General features: G+C 44.3%; 1 protein-coding gene across 4 annotated transcripts in view; it reads left to right on the forward strand.

The window, feature by feature from the left end:
• The window catches only part of gripap1 (GRIP1 associated protein 1), a 65,404-nt gene that overhangs the window by 24,069 nt on the left and 27,820 nt on the right, over positions 1 to 13,515 (forward strand). For 3 of the 4 annotated variants that reach the window (XM_050064438.1, XM_050064435.1, XM_050064437.1), the window contains exons 14-21: positions 586 to 663; positions 1,463 to 1,555; positions 4,961 to 5,095; positions 5,203 to 5,298; positions 5,466 to 5,576; positions 6,318 to 6,419; positions 6,630 to 6,743; positions 8,566 to 8,643. In XM_050064438.1, the coding sequence (XP_049920395.1) occupies positions 586 to 663; positions 1,463 to 1,555; positions 4,961 to 5,095; positions 5,203 to 5,298; positions 5,466 to 5,576; positions 6,318 to 6,419; positions 6,630 to 6,743; positions 8,566 to 8,643 (807 nt within the window). The remainder of the gene's footprint in view (positions 1 to 585; positions 664 to 1,462; positions 1,556 to 4,960; positions 5,096 to 5,202; positions 5,299 to 5,465; positions 5,577 to 6,317; positions 6,420 to 6,629; positions 6,744 to 8,565; positions 8,644 to 13,515) is intronic. The other variant, XM_050064436.1, reaches the window with a different exon arrangement.

A 13,515-nucleotide genomic window follows, 5' to 3' on the forward strand; every position in this document is an offset into this window, starting at 1 on the left:
TAAAGATGCTAACTGACGCAACGGGGCTAAAGATGCTAACTGACGCAACGGGGCTAAAGATGCTAACCGGTGTTTGTTTGAGCACCTGTCGTGCATCAACATTGAAAACAATAAATTTGAGGGAGCAAGAAACGCGGCATGTGTACGGTCCTCAACCCTCCTGGTCTGGTCATGTGTGAAGAAGAGCACACATGTTTCCTGAGTCAGTGTTACATGGAGCATGTTTAAACATTGTTTGTACCTCAGTATTAACACCATTACTAAAGATTCAACCAGCAGCAGTAACGAAATCATTTTAAAATGTTGATTATACTAATTAGGGCCAGCAGAAATTTCATACTGAGAGAAAATGAGGAGTAAAATGTTGATTTGTTTTGGTTGGATGATCAAAAAAAACCCTGAGTTTTGTTTCAGAAGTATTTTGTTCAGCAGTAAAGTAACACGATCACTGCAACGTTATTGTCATGGTGTCTTGTAAAGCTATAGAGAGTTGGGTCCATGTTTGTGTGAATGACACAAGATGAAGACAAATCAATCAGTCACTTCGTCTAATCTGTGACTGAGCTGTTTGTGTTTGTTGTTTAGCTGACAGCTGAGCTGAGAGAGCAGCTGCAGAGCAAAGAGAAGGAACATGAACTGGCTCTGCACAACCTGAAAGACCAGGTAACACACACACACACTTGCACATGCACACTCAACCAGGAAACACAGTGAGTCCAAAGAGGGAATGATAGTTTACAGGAAACTCAACGTCCTGACGTTCACACTGTCAGGCATTATGCAGCAGGAGCCTGTGAGCCTGAACTCAGGGCAAAGAAAACCTGTGGGAGCAGTGCAGTAAAATTCAGATGTAAAAAGAAGCTGTTTTAGATTTTTATCTTCATGTAGAAATAGTTGAACACATTTAGAGTTTCACAGCTCTGCTCACACATCACCAGATAACACAGCTGCTGTACGGCTCCACACTGATCATGACATCAGAGTACAAGTGTCACACCCAGTTTAATGTCTCTCTGAAAGGAGGCTGGTCAGAGGGAGGGAGGGAGGGAGGGAGGAGGAGACAAGGCAAGGGTTGAAGGAAGGAGACAAGGCTTTATGGGATGGATTTGACTCAGACTGACCCCTGAAATCTGTTTCATCACTTTGCCAGTGGAACCTTTGGTGTTTTTCTGCCTGCTGCTCTCTGTGTTTCTGACTTTATCCTTCTCTTCTTCTCCTCCTCTCTTCTTCTCCTCCTCTCTTCTTCTCCTCCTCTCTTCTTTCTTCTTTCTTCTTCTCACTGTTTTCTGTTTTTGTTCTTTGGTTGTTCCTGTTTGTTTCTGTCCTCCTCCTCTTGTTCTGATTTGTGTTTCACTGCTCTTCACTGTGTTCCTTTGTTGGTGTTCCTTTTGGTTCTCTCTGCTGGGTTCTTTCTGTCCTGCTGTGTTTGCTGCCCCCTGCCTGTGGTGCGTCGGTACTGCAGGTAGCCAGTCAGAGCGCAGTCAGTCAGGAGCAGGTGGACAACATCCTGCAGGAGAACGATGCTCTGAGGACAAACCTAGCTGCTCTAGAACAGGTAACAAACCTAGAGAACATCACCCAGAAGGTGTTTCATGGACTGACTGAGCTGCCATTAAACACCTCATGTACCTGGAGAACCTTACATAGAACCTTAACACTGCATCATCTCTGAGGACTGAACTAGCTGCTCTACAACATACTGAGACGCTTGACCCCAAAACACAAGACAGGGTTCTATTAAATGTTCTCCTCTGACATGATATCATCTAACACTTCACCCCTACAACCATTCTCTGAGGGAAATGAGTCACTACAGAACAGTTTCTTATGCCAAAACATTTTTCCAATAATAACGTAACTGCCAGAAACCGATGTGATCGAGTGGATGTGTTAATTGTTTTAAACCTCTTGGCCAGAGAACATTGTTCCAAGGATTAACCCAGTTGTTCTAGAACCCACAGCAAACCTGAAGAACATCATGGTTCTAAAGGAAATCATATCTGCCCTCGATCAGGCACGACAAACACTGAAAATGTAGTTTGGAACCTAAACAGCACTGCGAGGAAAAACCATGTAGCTCATCTATGAACCTGGAGAACATCACAGAGAACCTCAGGGTTCTGTCGACTATAGAACTAGTAATGACACTGAAAAAGCGTCACGTAAAAGTCGACCTACAAACCCGGTGATTCAAGGTGGATTTGTTAGCACAGCGTTCTCAGTGTGGACCTGTGCCCCTGCTTACAGGAGAACAGTGCTCTGAGGACTAATCTGTGCGCTCTGGAACAGGTAACTATGTCTCAGACCCGACCTAGACCCCCTCTAGAACCTTGACCTTAGATAGATGGTCTCAAACTAATGTAGACCCCCGTGACTTTGTGTAGAAGGAACACTTCTGAATTAATACAAAGCACCTTCAAAGATCAGCAGCTGTAGAACTGATGTAGAACCTGAACTGTGGCTGCTGTTGGTGCAGCGACACAACATTTAATACTTTATCATAAACACATCTGTCGTCTGGAGTCATTACTGAGTGGTTGGTGTCATTCTGCTGTAGATCAAACAGAGAGAGAACCTTCAGTGAGAACCCAACGTAGTGATCGGGACACGGTTGCTCCCTTCACTAAGTTCTCCGTAACTAATGGGTTTCAGCCTCATGATTTACTGAATGAGGTTCCACCAGTGGAACTCAAAGTGTCTCAGCTGGTGAAGACTTCAGTCATCAGTTGTGAGGAAACGTGCAGCAGTACATACCTCAGACAGTAGGTGGATGGTTATTTATCGTCACAGCAGGAACACATTACCCTGGTGAAACCATCCTGATCTCACGAGCTCATATTCGATTTTGCTCCGCAGATCAGTCTGGCCATGCAATCATTAAGGTGAATTCTGGCATCGGTTAAAGCTTACCGGGCCAATCACAACTGTTTATTACTTTGGGGCGGGTTATTTGAAATCACGTCATCAGAACAGGAGGGACAAGGAGCGGAGTGAGTGCATTTCGTAAACAACCAACATGGCTTCTGATTTTGAAACTGCGATGGTAAATGTGTTGAACGAACTGGAATGTACGTTTTCTTTAAAAGCAGAACAAACGGCTGCGCTGAAAGCTTTCATTAAACAAAAGGATGTGTTTGCCGTCCTTCCTACGGGGTTTGGTAAAAGTTTAATTTACCAACTGGCTCCGTTGATCGGGAAAAAGATGGGACCAAGCTGGGAATCACAGCCATGCAACTCGGAGTCCACAGTGAGGAGGAAATCCGCAAAGACGGCAACATCGTCACAGCTCTGCTGCAGCTTGCTGGTCTGTTTACAGCTGCGTTGCGCTAGCCTACGACACACGTTTCGTTTACTCTGGTTGGTTTTCCGTCTTTCCAATTGCGTGAAGGGGCACTTTAAGTGACAGCCGTTGATACCGCCCCTCGGGAATAGAGAAAATGTACACTCCGTGTCCAGACCCATTCGCGTTTCGCCAGGCTACGAACACATATCCACACATACATGAAATAAACACGTGGTCACGTCTCCATGTTGGCCGCCGTGTTAGATAAACTCAGATCTGTACAGCAGTGTCAGCGAGGCAGTGTGATCGTAGCAGAAGGGACAAACTGCTGCTGCCAACACCAGCTCCATTTTAAAGTCGTGTGTCTCCGACCACATGGCGGCGATGTGAAGAGTGGGCCGGGGGGGCGATCAGTGTCATTTTATATTATGGGTGCTGGAAGAGAGGCGGCTCCATCCTTCATGTCTGAGAGACTAGAGGAGATATATATTTGTGTTTATTATGACTTTGTTTTATTTCTGTCAGAGCACATGGAGACATGTTAGTGTCACAGTTGATAGTGTTCATGCAGTTTATAATGACAGGGAAATATCTGATGCTAAGCTAATGGACGTTATGCAGCATAGTGTCGTTATATCGTATCAATACACACTGCCAAGTATTATTTATTATTATATAAATTATTAATATGACATTTTGTCGACTACACACATGTTGCTACAGATAAAATGATTCACGTGAGATGAACAGACTGAAAACTTTATACAGACATCATTAGATTTTGTCAGGTCAGATGTAGATGACTGAATAAAATAAAGACAGAGCCGTCGTAAGTCACGTCTGCTCCGTACTACAGAAACCAGAAGCCGACCACAAACAAGCACATTTAGATAAAAATGTCATCGTCATCATGAAATGTGTGTGTTTAATCTGGTGGAAGGATTTTTCAGTCAAAGGTGAACCAACAAAGATACGATGGGTTTTAGTTTGATTTGACTCCAACAGAAGTGACACCAAAGTCTGGCTCCTCCAACGCCGTCACTGACATCATCACCTTTCCTTCTTTCACAGTTTCTTTAACTCCAGGTCACCTCTTTGACCTCAGACGGCTCAGATATTAGCGTGCTAACGTTAGCTCTGTCTGTTAGCTGCACAACGTTTCCACCTGGCTGTAATCTGAACTGGTTTGTGAGCTGCAGCCTGTTTTTATTTGGTGATAAAAACTAAACTCAAATGTACTTTAGCTGCTGCAGCTGACTCCAGTACTTTAACAAGAACCCGAACATCTGAAGAACCTGAACTAGAACTGTGTGTGTTCTCTGTGTCATTCATCTTCATCTCATCTGCTTCACTGAAAGCACCGACTGTGATACAGAATTCTGCTGTCAAGGTTAAAGTAGATGACAGTCTGCTGTCCTCTGTGTTCATCTCTTGTCCTCTACTGTCTCCCAAATATTGACACGTGTCACACTTCTGTCATCATGCTGCTTTCTACTAAATTCCGTCTGTTGTTTTTGGCACGTGTTGCTGTCACCTGTCGTCCTCTGTGTTCCACTGTCTGTAATGTTCATGGCTTCATCCTCATTAATCCTCTCCATCATCACACTCTGTACTGAGGGACGGTTGTTTACAAAAGAATGATGAAGTAAACAAAGTTTGTGTGATGACCGTGTGCAGATCCAGACGGTGAAGACGCAGGAGATGAATCTGTTGCGTGAGCAGCAGGAGGCGCTGACGGCCGAGCTGCAGCAGAGACGAGCTGAACAGGAGAGTCTGTTGGCTCAGAGGGACGACCTGGACTCCCAGCTGCAGGTAACACACACACACACACACACACACACACAGGTGAGTCTGATGCTGGTTCACTTTAATGGACGACAGATTTAGTACGCTTTTTATTTCTCGTCTGTTTCCTTCAGGAGTCGAGTTTCGCCAACAGGAAGTTGTTGGAGCAGTTAACAGAGGAAGGACAAGAGAAGGAGAAACTGCTGAGAGATCTGGACGAGGCTAAGAAGGTACACACACACACACACACACACACACACACACACACTTGTTTGTGTGATGAACATAAAGACACATTAAGCCATTAAGCTTCTAAACACTAATGAACATCATCACTAATATGTGTGTGTGTGTGTGTGTGTGTGTGTGTGTGTGTGTGTGTGTGTCTGTGTAACAGACAGCAGAGAAGAGGAAGGCCATGTTGGACGACATGGCCATCCAGCTGAACCAGGAGAAGTCCGACCACAAGGAGGCGCTGTCAGACCTCAAGCTGCAGCATGAGAAGGAGGTTGTGTGTTTTAGATTTCATCTCTCCCACTTCTCTTCTTCAGTATTCTCTTTATTCGTCCTCCTTCTCAGTTTTTCTTTTCCCGACGATTTTTTTTATTTTATTTATTTCTTTTATCTGTTTTATGTTCTTTCTTTCGGGGCGGCACGGTGGTGTGGTGGTTAGCACTGTCGCCTCACAGCAAGAGGGTTGCCGGTTCGATCCCGGGTGTGGGAGCCCTTCTGTGCGGAGTTTGCATGTTCTCCCCGTGTCTGCGTGGGTTCTCTCCGGGCACTCCGGCTTCCTCCCACAGTCCAAAGACATGCAGATTGGGGACTAGGTTAATTGATAACTCTAAATTGTCCATAGGTGTGAATGTGAGTGTGAATGGTTGTTTGTCTCTATGTGTCAGCCCTGCGATAGTCTGGCGACCTGTCCAGGGTGAACCCTGCCTCTCGCCCGATGTCAGCTGGGATAGGCTCCAGCCCCCCCGCGACCCTCAAGAGGATGAAGCGGTTAGAAGATGAATGAATGAATGAATGTTCTTTCTTTCCTTCAGTCATCTGTTACTGATCCGTTCTTTTTCCCTCTTCTTCATTTTTATTTGCGTCTCATTCAGCTGCAGAAATATTAAACTGTTGTATCAGACTTTATAAATGATTTCAGGTCAAATGTTTTTCTGTGTCTCCTCTCATTTCTTTGTTTACTCTCCTCATTTCCTTTCCTTTCCTTCCTTCCCTCCTTCCTCCCCTCTCCTCTCAGGTCCTCGGGGTGAGGGCTCGTTATGAGAAGGAGCTCAGAGGACTCCATGAAGACAAGAATCGCTCAGAGGAGGAGATCCGACAGCAGCTCAGAGATGAAAAGGTAAACCGGAGGGGAGACAGGAAGGAGGTGCAGCAGGGACAGGAAGTGAAAGTTGAGGAGGAGAGGAAGGAGTTGGAAAATAAATCTGACAGTTATCTAGTAAAGAATGATGGTGGTGACACAGCAGCTTCTCATGTTTGATCCTGTGCCGTCCACATGTGATCATCACACGTTGTATTAATGTGTATCTGTGTGTTTGTGTGTTTTGAGGCTCGGACGAAGGAGCTGGAGGGTCTCCAGCAGCGGGTGGAGGAGCTGCAGGCTCAGGTTCTGTCCATGGAGGGAACCAAAGGATGGTTCGAGAGACGACTGAAGGAGGCCGAGGTCAGTCTGACAGGAGGTCGTGTTCTCACGCACCTGACGTGGAGACGATGGAGGGTTAGGCTAACCCACCATCATCTCCACCGTGTGAGTGTGTGTCCTCAGCAGCTTCATGACTTTCTGTCCAATCAGAGACTCTGAACGCTGACAGTAGAACATTGTAACATGAGCTCCAGATCACATGTATGAAACATTATTTATATATATCCAAAATATTGGATGGAATTTTTTTAGCTAGCCAATAATACACACACACACCATATGAGATCAGTGTATCTGATGCACCTCCATCTTTATGTACAGTTTGTGAGTTTAACACACTGATAGTTTAAATAATGGACACAGTCACCCGTTCATTTTTGGTTTCCGGCTTTGAAGCTTCGAGTTTGTCATTTCAGCCGTAGCTACCTCAGATTTTAGGAGAGAAGTGACCAAATTTGGATAGGAAGGCGGTACTAAGCCTAATGCTAGCTGCTATTTTGGTTAGCATGTTGTATTTACAGCTATGGCTAACTGACAATGCTAATGCTCATTTTTGCTGCCGAAAAACTGGCTTAAAACATTTAAACAAAATGTTCTCAGAGGAAAAACAGAACATGCAACTCTTTAGAGGATCTTTGAGTTCAACTGAACTCTGACAAGATTTTTCAGGGTGTCCGCGGGGTCTTAAAAAGTATTAAAAGTTAATAAATCAAATGTCGGAAAATTAAGGCTCTTAAAAAGTATTAAAAAGTCTTAATCGCAATTTTATGGAGTATTACATTTTCTTGGCATTCAAGCTTTGACAAAAAGTATCCATGAGTGTATAATTTATTTTCCTCCTCGCGACTATTACAAACAACGATGTGTAGGTAGGCACACTCGGACTGCCACTCAGGGCCGTGCGCATACCTGTGCGACATCACACGACGGCGCACGTCTAGGCGCCAAACAGAGGAGCAAAAGACAATAAAAAATCCTTCTCATCTGAGTTGTGTTGTATGTTTGTGCTCCATAGATTTACTTGCAAACTACAACTGTTTAGTAAGTTAAAGATGCGTTGCTGCTAACGAAAGCTTGAAGTGACGATGAGGTCTTAAGGTTTTTTTTTGGAAGGTTTTAAAAAGTCTTAAAAAGGTATTGAAATTAACCTCAGGATTCCTGCATGTACCCTGTTTTTATAGACCAAAACTTTACAGTTAACTTTCATGAACTGAAAACACACAAACAGTGACAGCTACGCCTGTGCTCTGAATCTGGGGTCACACCATGCTTACATTATCTAACACACATTATTGCCTTGGTAGCAACTTGTCAATAGATGACACACACCTGTCAATCAAAGAGGCCCTGCCCTCAAATATGTCTAACTTTGAAACATAATAAATGTAAACAGGTGAGTTATGTATAGATTTAGCTAGCTGCTAACTGGTACCATGGTGGACAACTTTACAGCTCTGTACATTTGGTCCGTCCAAAAAGTCACGGCTCTGGATGTAGATTTCTCCATGTTGTTACCGGCTTCTTCTTCTCTTACACATTTAATGCTATTGGACTTCCGGGTCAAAGCCCGGGGCGGAAACTGTGGAGCATGCTCAGAGCGCCTCGGCCAGTTTGGGTCTGATTGACTGTATACATGCAGGAGTCACATGATCTGGGTGTGTTAGTCCCACTGTGACACATTGTTTACAGGGATTTTAAATAAATATGTTTTCTCTGTCGTCATGGAAACGCACCGACAGTTTTAGTAGTGTGGCGGTAAATCGGGGGAGAACTACTTTAAGTTTTTATAATCGTATGAATAAAATAATGTGAATTAATCTGACGTCTTATTTGATCTCTGCAGGAGAACATCGAGAAGAACTCTCTTGAGCATCAGGAGGAGATCCAACGGCTGCAGAAAGAACACACACTCCAGCTGGAGGTACACACACACACTCATACAGAGAATACACACCTCCACACACACAGATCACACACGTTTCCGAACATGTTTCAGAAAGCATCTTTGTAAATATAAATATGAGTGTGTGGGTGTTTGTTTATACATGCAGCCAGTGTAGGTGTGTGTCGTGTGTATTGTGTTGTGTTGTGTTGTGTGTGAGCGTGTTGAATGCGGCCCAGCTCTAATTGAATGTGTGTTTCTAATTAAAGCGTGGACGTCTCCATGGTAACGGCGGCGGGTTAAAGCGCGTTAGCAGCAGATCAGAGTGGAGGAGGCTCATGTGAACACTGACAGTCTGTTCCAGAGACTCTGAACATTCACACCATCTGTCAGCATGTTGCTTCGAAACACACTCCGCTCACTGCGCACTGTCTCAGTACAGATCCTTCAGGGTCTGTTTTCTTCTTCTGTGGTTCCTGCTCTTCTCTGACCACATGACTCCCCCTCTTATTTTACACTGAGAGCTGCAGCACAGAGACAAGACTGTGTTTACCTGCAGTCAGTGTGTTGGAGGCGAGGATGGAAGAGTTTGTACCAATGTGAGGTACTTGTTCTTGAGTTTTCTAATCTTACCTCACCTTCTACTTGTACTCCATTACTTTTCTCTGACAGCTTCGGCTACTTTACAGATTAAGGTGACGTGTGTGCCTCTGTGCTGGTGACAGCCATGGCTAGAGGCATTCTGTTTTAGGGTTGTCCGTCCCTCTCATTCTCATGAAGGTAACACTTGAAGAACAACTGAAGAGAATTTCTTCAAATTTGGCACAAATGTTCACTCCTGCTCTGTCCAGTGTGTTTGCCCCCTCAGTGCGGTTCATTTGTGCAGGTGTGAACACACCAAAACAACCGGACCGAGACCTTCTTGAAGAGGTGGTCTCGGTCCGGTTCCAAAGGAACTCTGGTGCGGTTGGTTTGTGGTGAGAAGGTGTTCCGACCTGGATGTGAAGCAACTGCAGTCACATGACACATTGTTTGGGTTAAACATGAGCATGTTACAGTCCTGGAGGATTATTAATGTGCACCTCCTCCTGTACTGCCTTAATATGCACATTCAGCACATCCAATGCATCAAAACATTGTTTTCTAGTTGGAGCCGCGCCTCGTTTTCAAACTGTATGGTTTGACTAAAATGAACAATGACAGCAATATAGTCCACGATGAGCAGCGCTAAAATCAACCTGCGTAGTTGTCCCTCCATTGTGACATTAGAAAGTGTCACATTTATCTTGCAAGTGTACTCTTCTTCAACGTTTGCTTTACTTCCTGGATTTTTCCCACATGGAAATTCTGACCAATCAAGAGCAGCTTTCTCACACAAGGCATTTGATCTGGTCCTCTTGTAAATGCTGCCGTGAGAACACGAACCAACTCTAGGCAATTATACAACTTTGGAACAACATGAGTCCCTGATTCAGACCAGAGGAGACCACTCTAGGGCTGACAGCAGCCTGAGACTTGACACCTGTACGGCTCGTGCAACTGACAATTCAGACCAGTGTTCATCCATCTGCACCAACCATGTCATGATATCTTGTCAGAAAGGAGCCAAACAACGATCCAAATTAACGCTACATTTTGATGAGGGGAAAAAAGAAACTGCCTTCTTTCAAAACAGTTTACTTAAATATTTCTGCGTACTTGTTACATAAACTAAGAGCTGACAGTCATATACTCTTTACACTGTTTCAGGTCGACACACAATCTGACTAATATTTAATTAAAGGAGCCTCAAGACTGAAGAAAAAATATTTTTTACTCCTGATTTGATCTGATGATTTATCACCCTGCAGTCATTTTTCAGGACATTTCTCAGCCCAGGACAAACACGTGACTTCCTCTGCTTTTCAGAATAAGAAAATAAGGTCTTAACACAGCGTAGATATTAAAGACATGTAGAAATATGATGAATTCGATATATTTGCAGGAGGTATAACATTTTGTGAAGTCATACACAGTGTGATTCTGGGCATACAAGAATACATGTTTTATTTATAGTATGGAGATGGACTCCAGCACATACAGAAAAATGAGCAAGTAAGTCTGTAAGAAAGACGAAAACAAACTGACAAACACAAACATGTCACACACATGTTCCCATACGTCACTCTACAGGGTCACATGATCACAGAGCAGGTTCATGATTATGTAGCTTATCTTCTATTTTGATATGAGTCCATCACCTGTCTCAAGGACATACTCCTTTCTCCTGATCGCCATTTATTCTACTAAACATTATTTAGCTATTTTCATCCACTTGACTGTTGACCTTTGACCTGTTGACCTTTGACTTTGATGAAGATCAGAGTAGTTTTATTCTGCCGTAGTAGAGACATATGTGAACACGTGTGTTGCAGAGCTGCAGTTATGAAACAGTGCCAGTTATCTCTGTTCATACGTGTGTGAGTGTAAAGCTTCAGGTGTCGAGTCCAGTGAAGTCAAACTGATCCACAGAGACAGAAAATGTTTCTAATTTGTTTTCGATCAACTTGTAAAGAAACAGCAGAGTTGGTCTTCACAGTGAAACGAGTCAAACTGCACACAGACAGAATAATGAGATCACATAATAAAAATGAAAAGCCATTATCACCAAACAATTAACTCGCACATAAAAACACAGAATGTTCTGAAGGAGGCTCTTACCTTCGTTATCTTTACACTTTGATAACGAACCAATAAAGTACAACCCGCCGTGCATCATGGGATATGTCAGTGTGGATGTAAGAAGTACTTAGAGCCAATCAGATAACCCGACTGACTCTGTGGTCCTCCGAGGAAACAGTTTCCCCCTGACTGATTACTGTGTGTGTGTGTGTGTGTGTGTGTGTGCGCGTTATCTGCAGGATAACAGCTGCCACTAAGAGCAGAACGAGGAAACTTAATAGGAAAAGTTAATTAATGATGGAGGAAGTCTAATCAGCGCGCAGGTCGGGTGTTGTGCAGGTACGCGGAGCATCGTAGGTTTGAGTTTCAGTTGTCACGAGTTGTTTCCTGTCTGACGGACTGAACACGAACTCATCACGGTGTGTTTAAAATAATCACCTGTGTCTTCAGACAACATGAGTGTGTTCCTTCAGATGAGACCTGATCGCTGCAGCGTCTCATTTATCATTATTGAACTGGATCAAACACACTCATGTCACTGTGTAGAAACCAAATGAAATGTATTCACACTGATTGAAAAGAAGCAGAGACTTTTGTTTGGTAGAGATGCTCCACAATCGGGTTGGAAATGACACAGACAGGATCACATGTGGAGCCCAAACAGCTCCTACACACTCTACTGGAGGGAAATCGACCCCGTCTGCAGCTACGTAACAAGCAATATCAGTCTTTAAACACTGGGACATTGTTTGACGTGCGCAGCAAGGAAGAGGAAGCCTTGGAGGGAGCAGAGCGTCCCGGCACAGTGCGACCTCATCTCAACGAGGAGGTCTTGTGGTTGGGGAGGTGCGCCGACAAGAGCAGGCAAAGAGGTGCACGAAGGCCGTGTCTCAAGCACAACAAGGACAGTGGATGAGATGGGAGGGAGTTGGTTTTGGGTTTCAAAGTCCCTTTGGTTAAACCACTTCAAGGAGTCAACAAAACCACCATCGCATATGCTGCAGGCCAACAACAAACAACAAACAACAACAACAACAAACAACAACACAAAGAGAGTTTCAGAAGTTCATACTCAGCGTCCTCCGTCCTCCCCCACAGAGCATAAAACCCCCTAACAGCCCATGTATGAGTGAAGTGCTGCAAATTGTCCATCATTTGATGATGAACATGTTCCACCCTCAGTCGGGCCTTCAGCAGTCCTCTCAGAACCAGCACCAGCTCCATGCTGCCCACACTTTGAGCCTGGTGTCAACGTGTCAGCCACAAGAGAAAGTTCTCTTGGGAGGAGCTGTGGGACAAACAAACTAGCTTCATAATATGATGTCCTGCCAATGAGACGGAGAAGACCCTACGTGCTCGCTTTGCCCTTCTCCAGCAAAGCTGAAACACATTCTGATTGGCTGCAAGACAGGCCTGACAAAGGTTCTACCCTGTTAAAGTGTCGAGCACAGGGATCAGCAACCTGCGGCTCTTTAGCCCCTCTGTAATGTCTCCCTGTGGCTTTGACCAAAAATTAGGCTCCATAGAATTTAATCATCGGAACATTTTAATTTTCATTTAGCGTCATCATCGTCATCCAAAATGATTCTTACATTATGTAAACATGTGTAACATATAGTCCTAAAATAATTATAAAAAAACGTTGTAACTATCATCAACCTAAGTGTGAGTCACAGTGACGTCCACAGCCTGGAGCCTTTTGTCTAAATGTTGCTGAACATCAGGAGCAGTGGCTCATCTTGAGTTTCTTCAGTGAAGCCAGCTGTGGATTACAAATCCAGAAAGGAAAAGTCTTTGAGGAAAATATTGAATTCATTTTAAATATTTTAATAATGCACGAACAGATTTGTTTACTTTAGCTGCAAGGTACCAAATATTCATAAATACTTTACTTCACAGTCACCACCTAATGGTAAATATTATATATTATATTTGAACCAAAAATGGCTCCTCTGGTAGTTTAGGCCCTGACACACCAAGCCGACGGTCGGCCGTCGACCAAAGTCGGGCCGTCGGTGAGCGTCTGTTGCCCTAGTTTTTGCGGTGTGTCCCGCACCGTCGGCACTTTGGTGTCAGTGGCTTTTCGGCTGATTGAGCATGTTGAATCGGTGGCGGAGCTTGTCGGTGAGAGAGATCACTCTGATTGGCTGTTCAGGTTTTATTTCCTCGCCCCTGTAGCGAGTGAATCTGCCTGTAGTGAAACCGGGGCTAACCGGTGCTTCCTCCTCAGGCTCCACTTCACTCAGCTGC

Source organism: Epinephelus moara, chromosome 16 (genome assembly GCF_006386435.1).
Source record: "Epinephelus moara isolate mb chromosome 16, YSFRI_EMoa_1.0, whole genome shotgun sequence".
Taxonomy (NCBI): Eukaryota; Metazoa; Chordata; class Actinopteri; order Perciformes; family Serranidae; genus Epinephelus; species Epinephelus moara.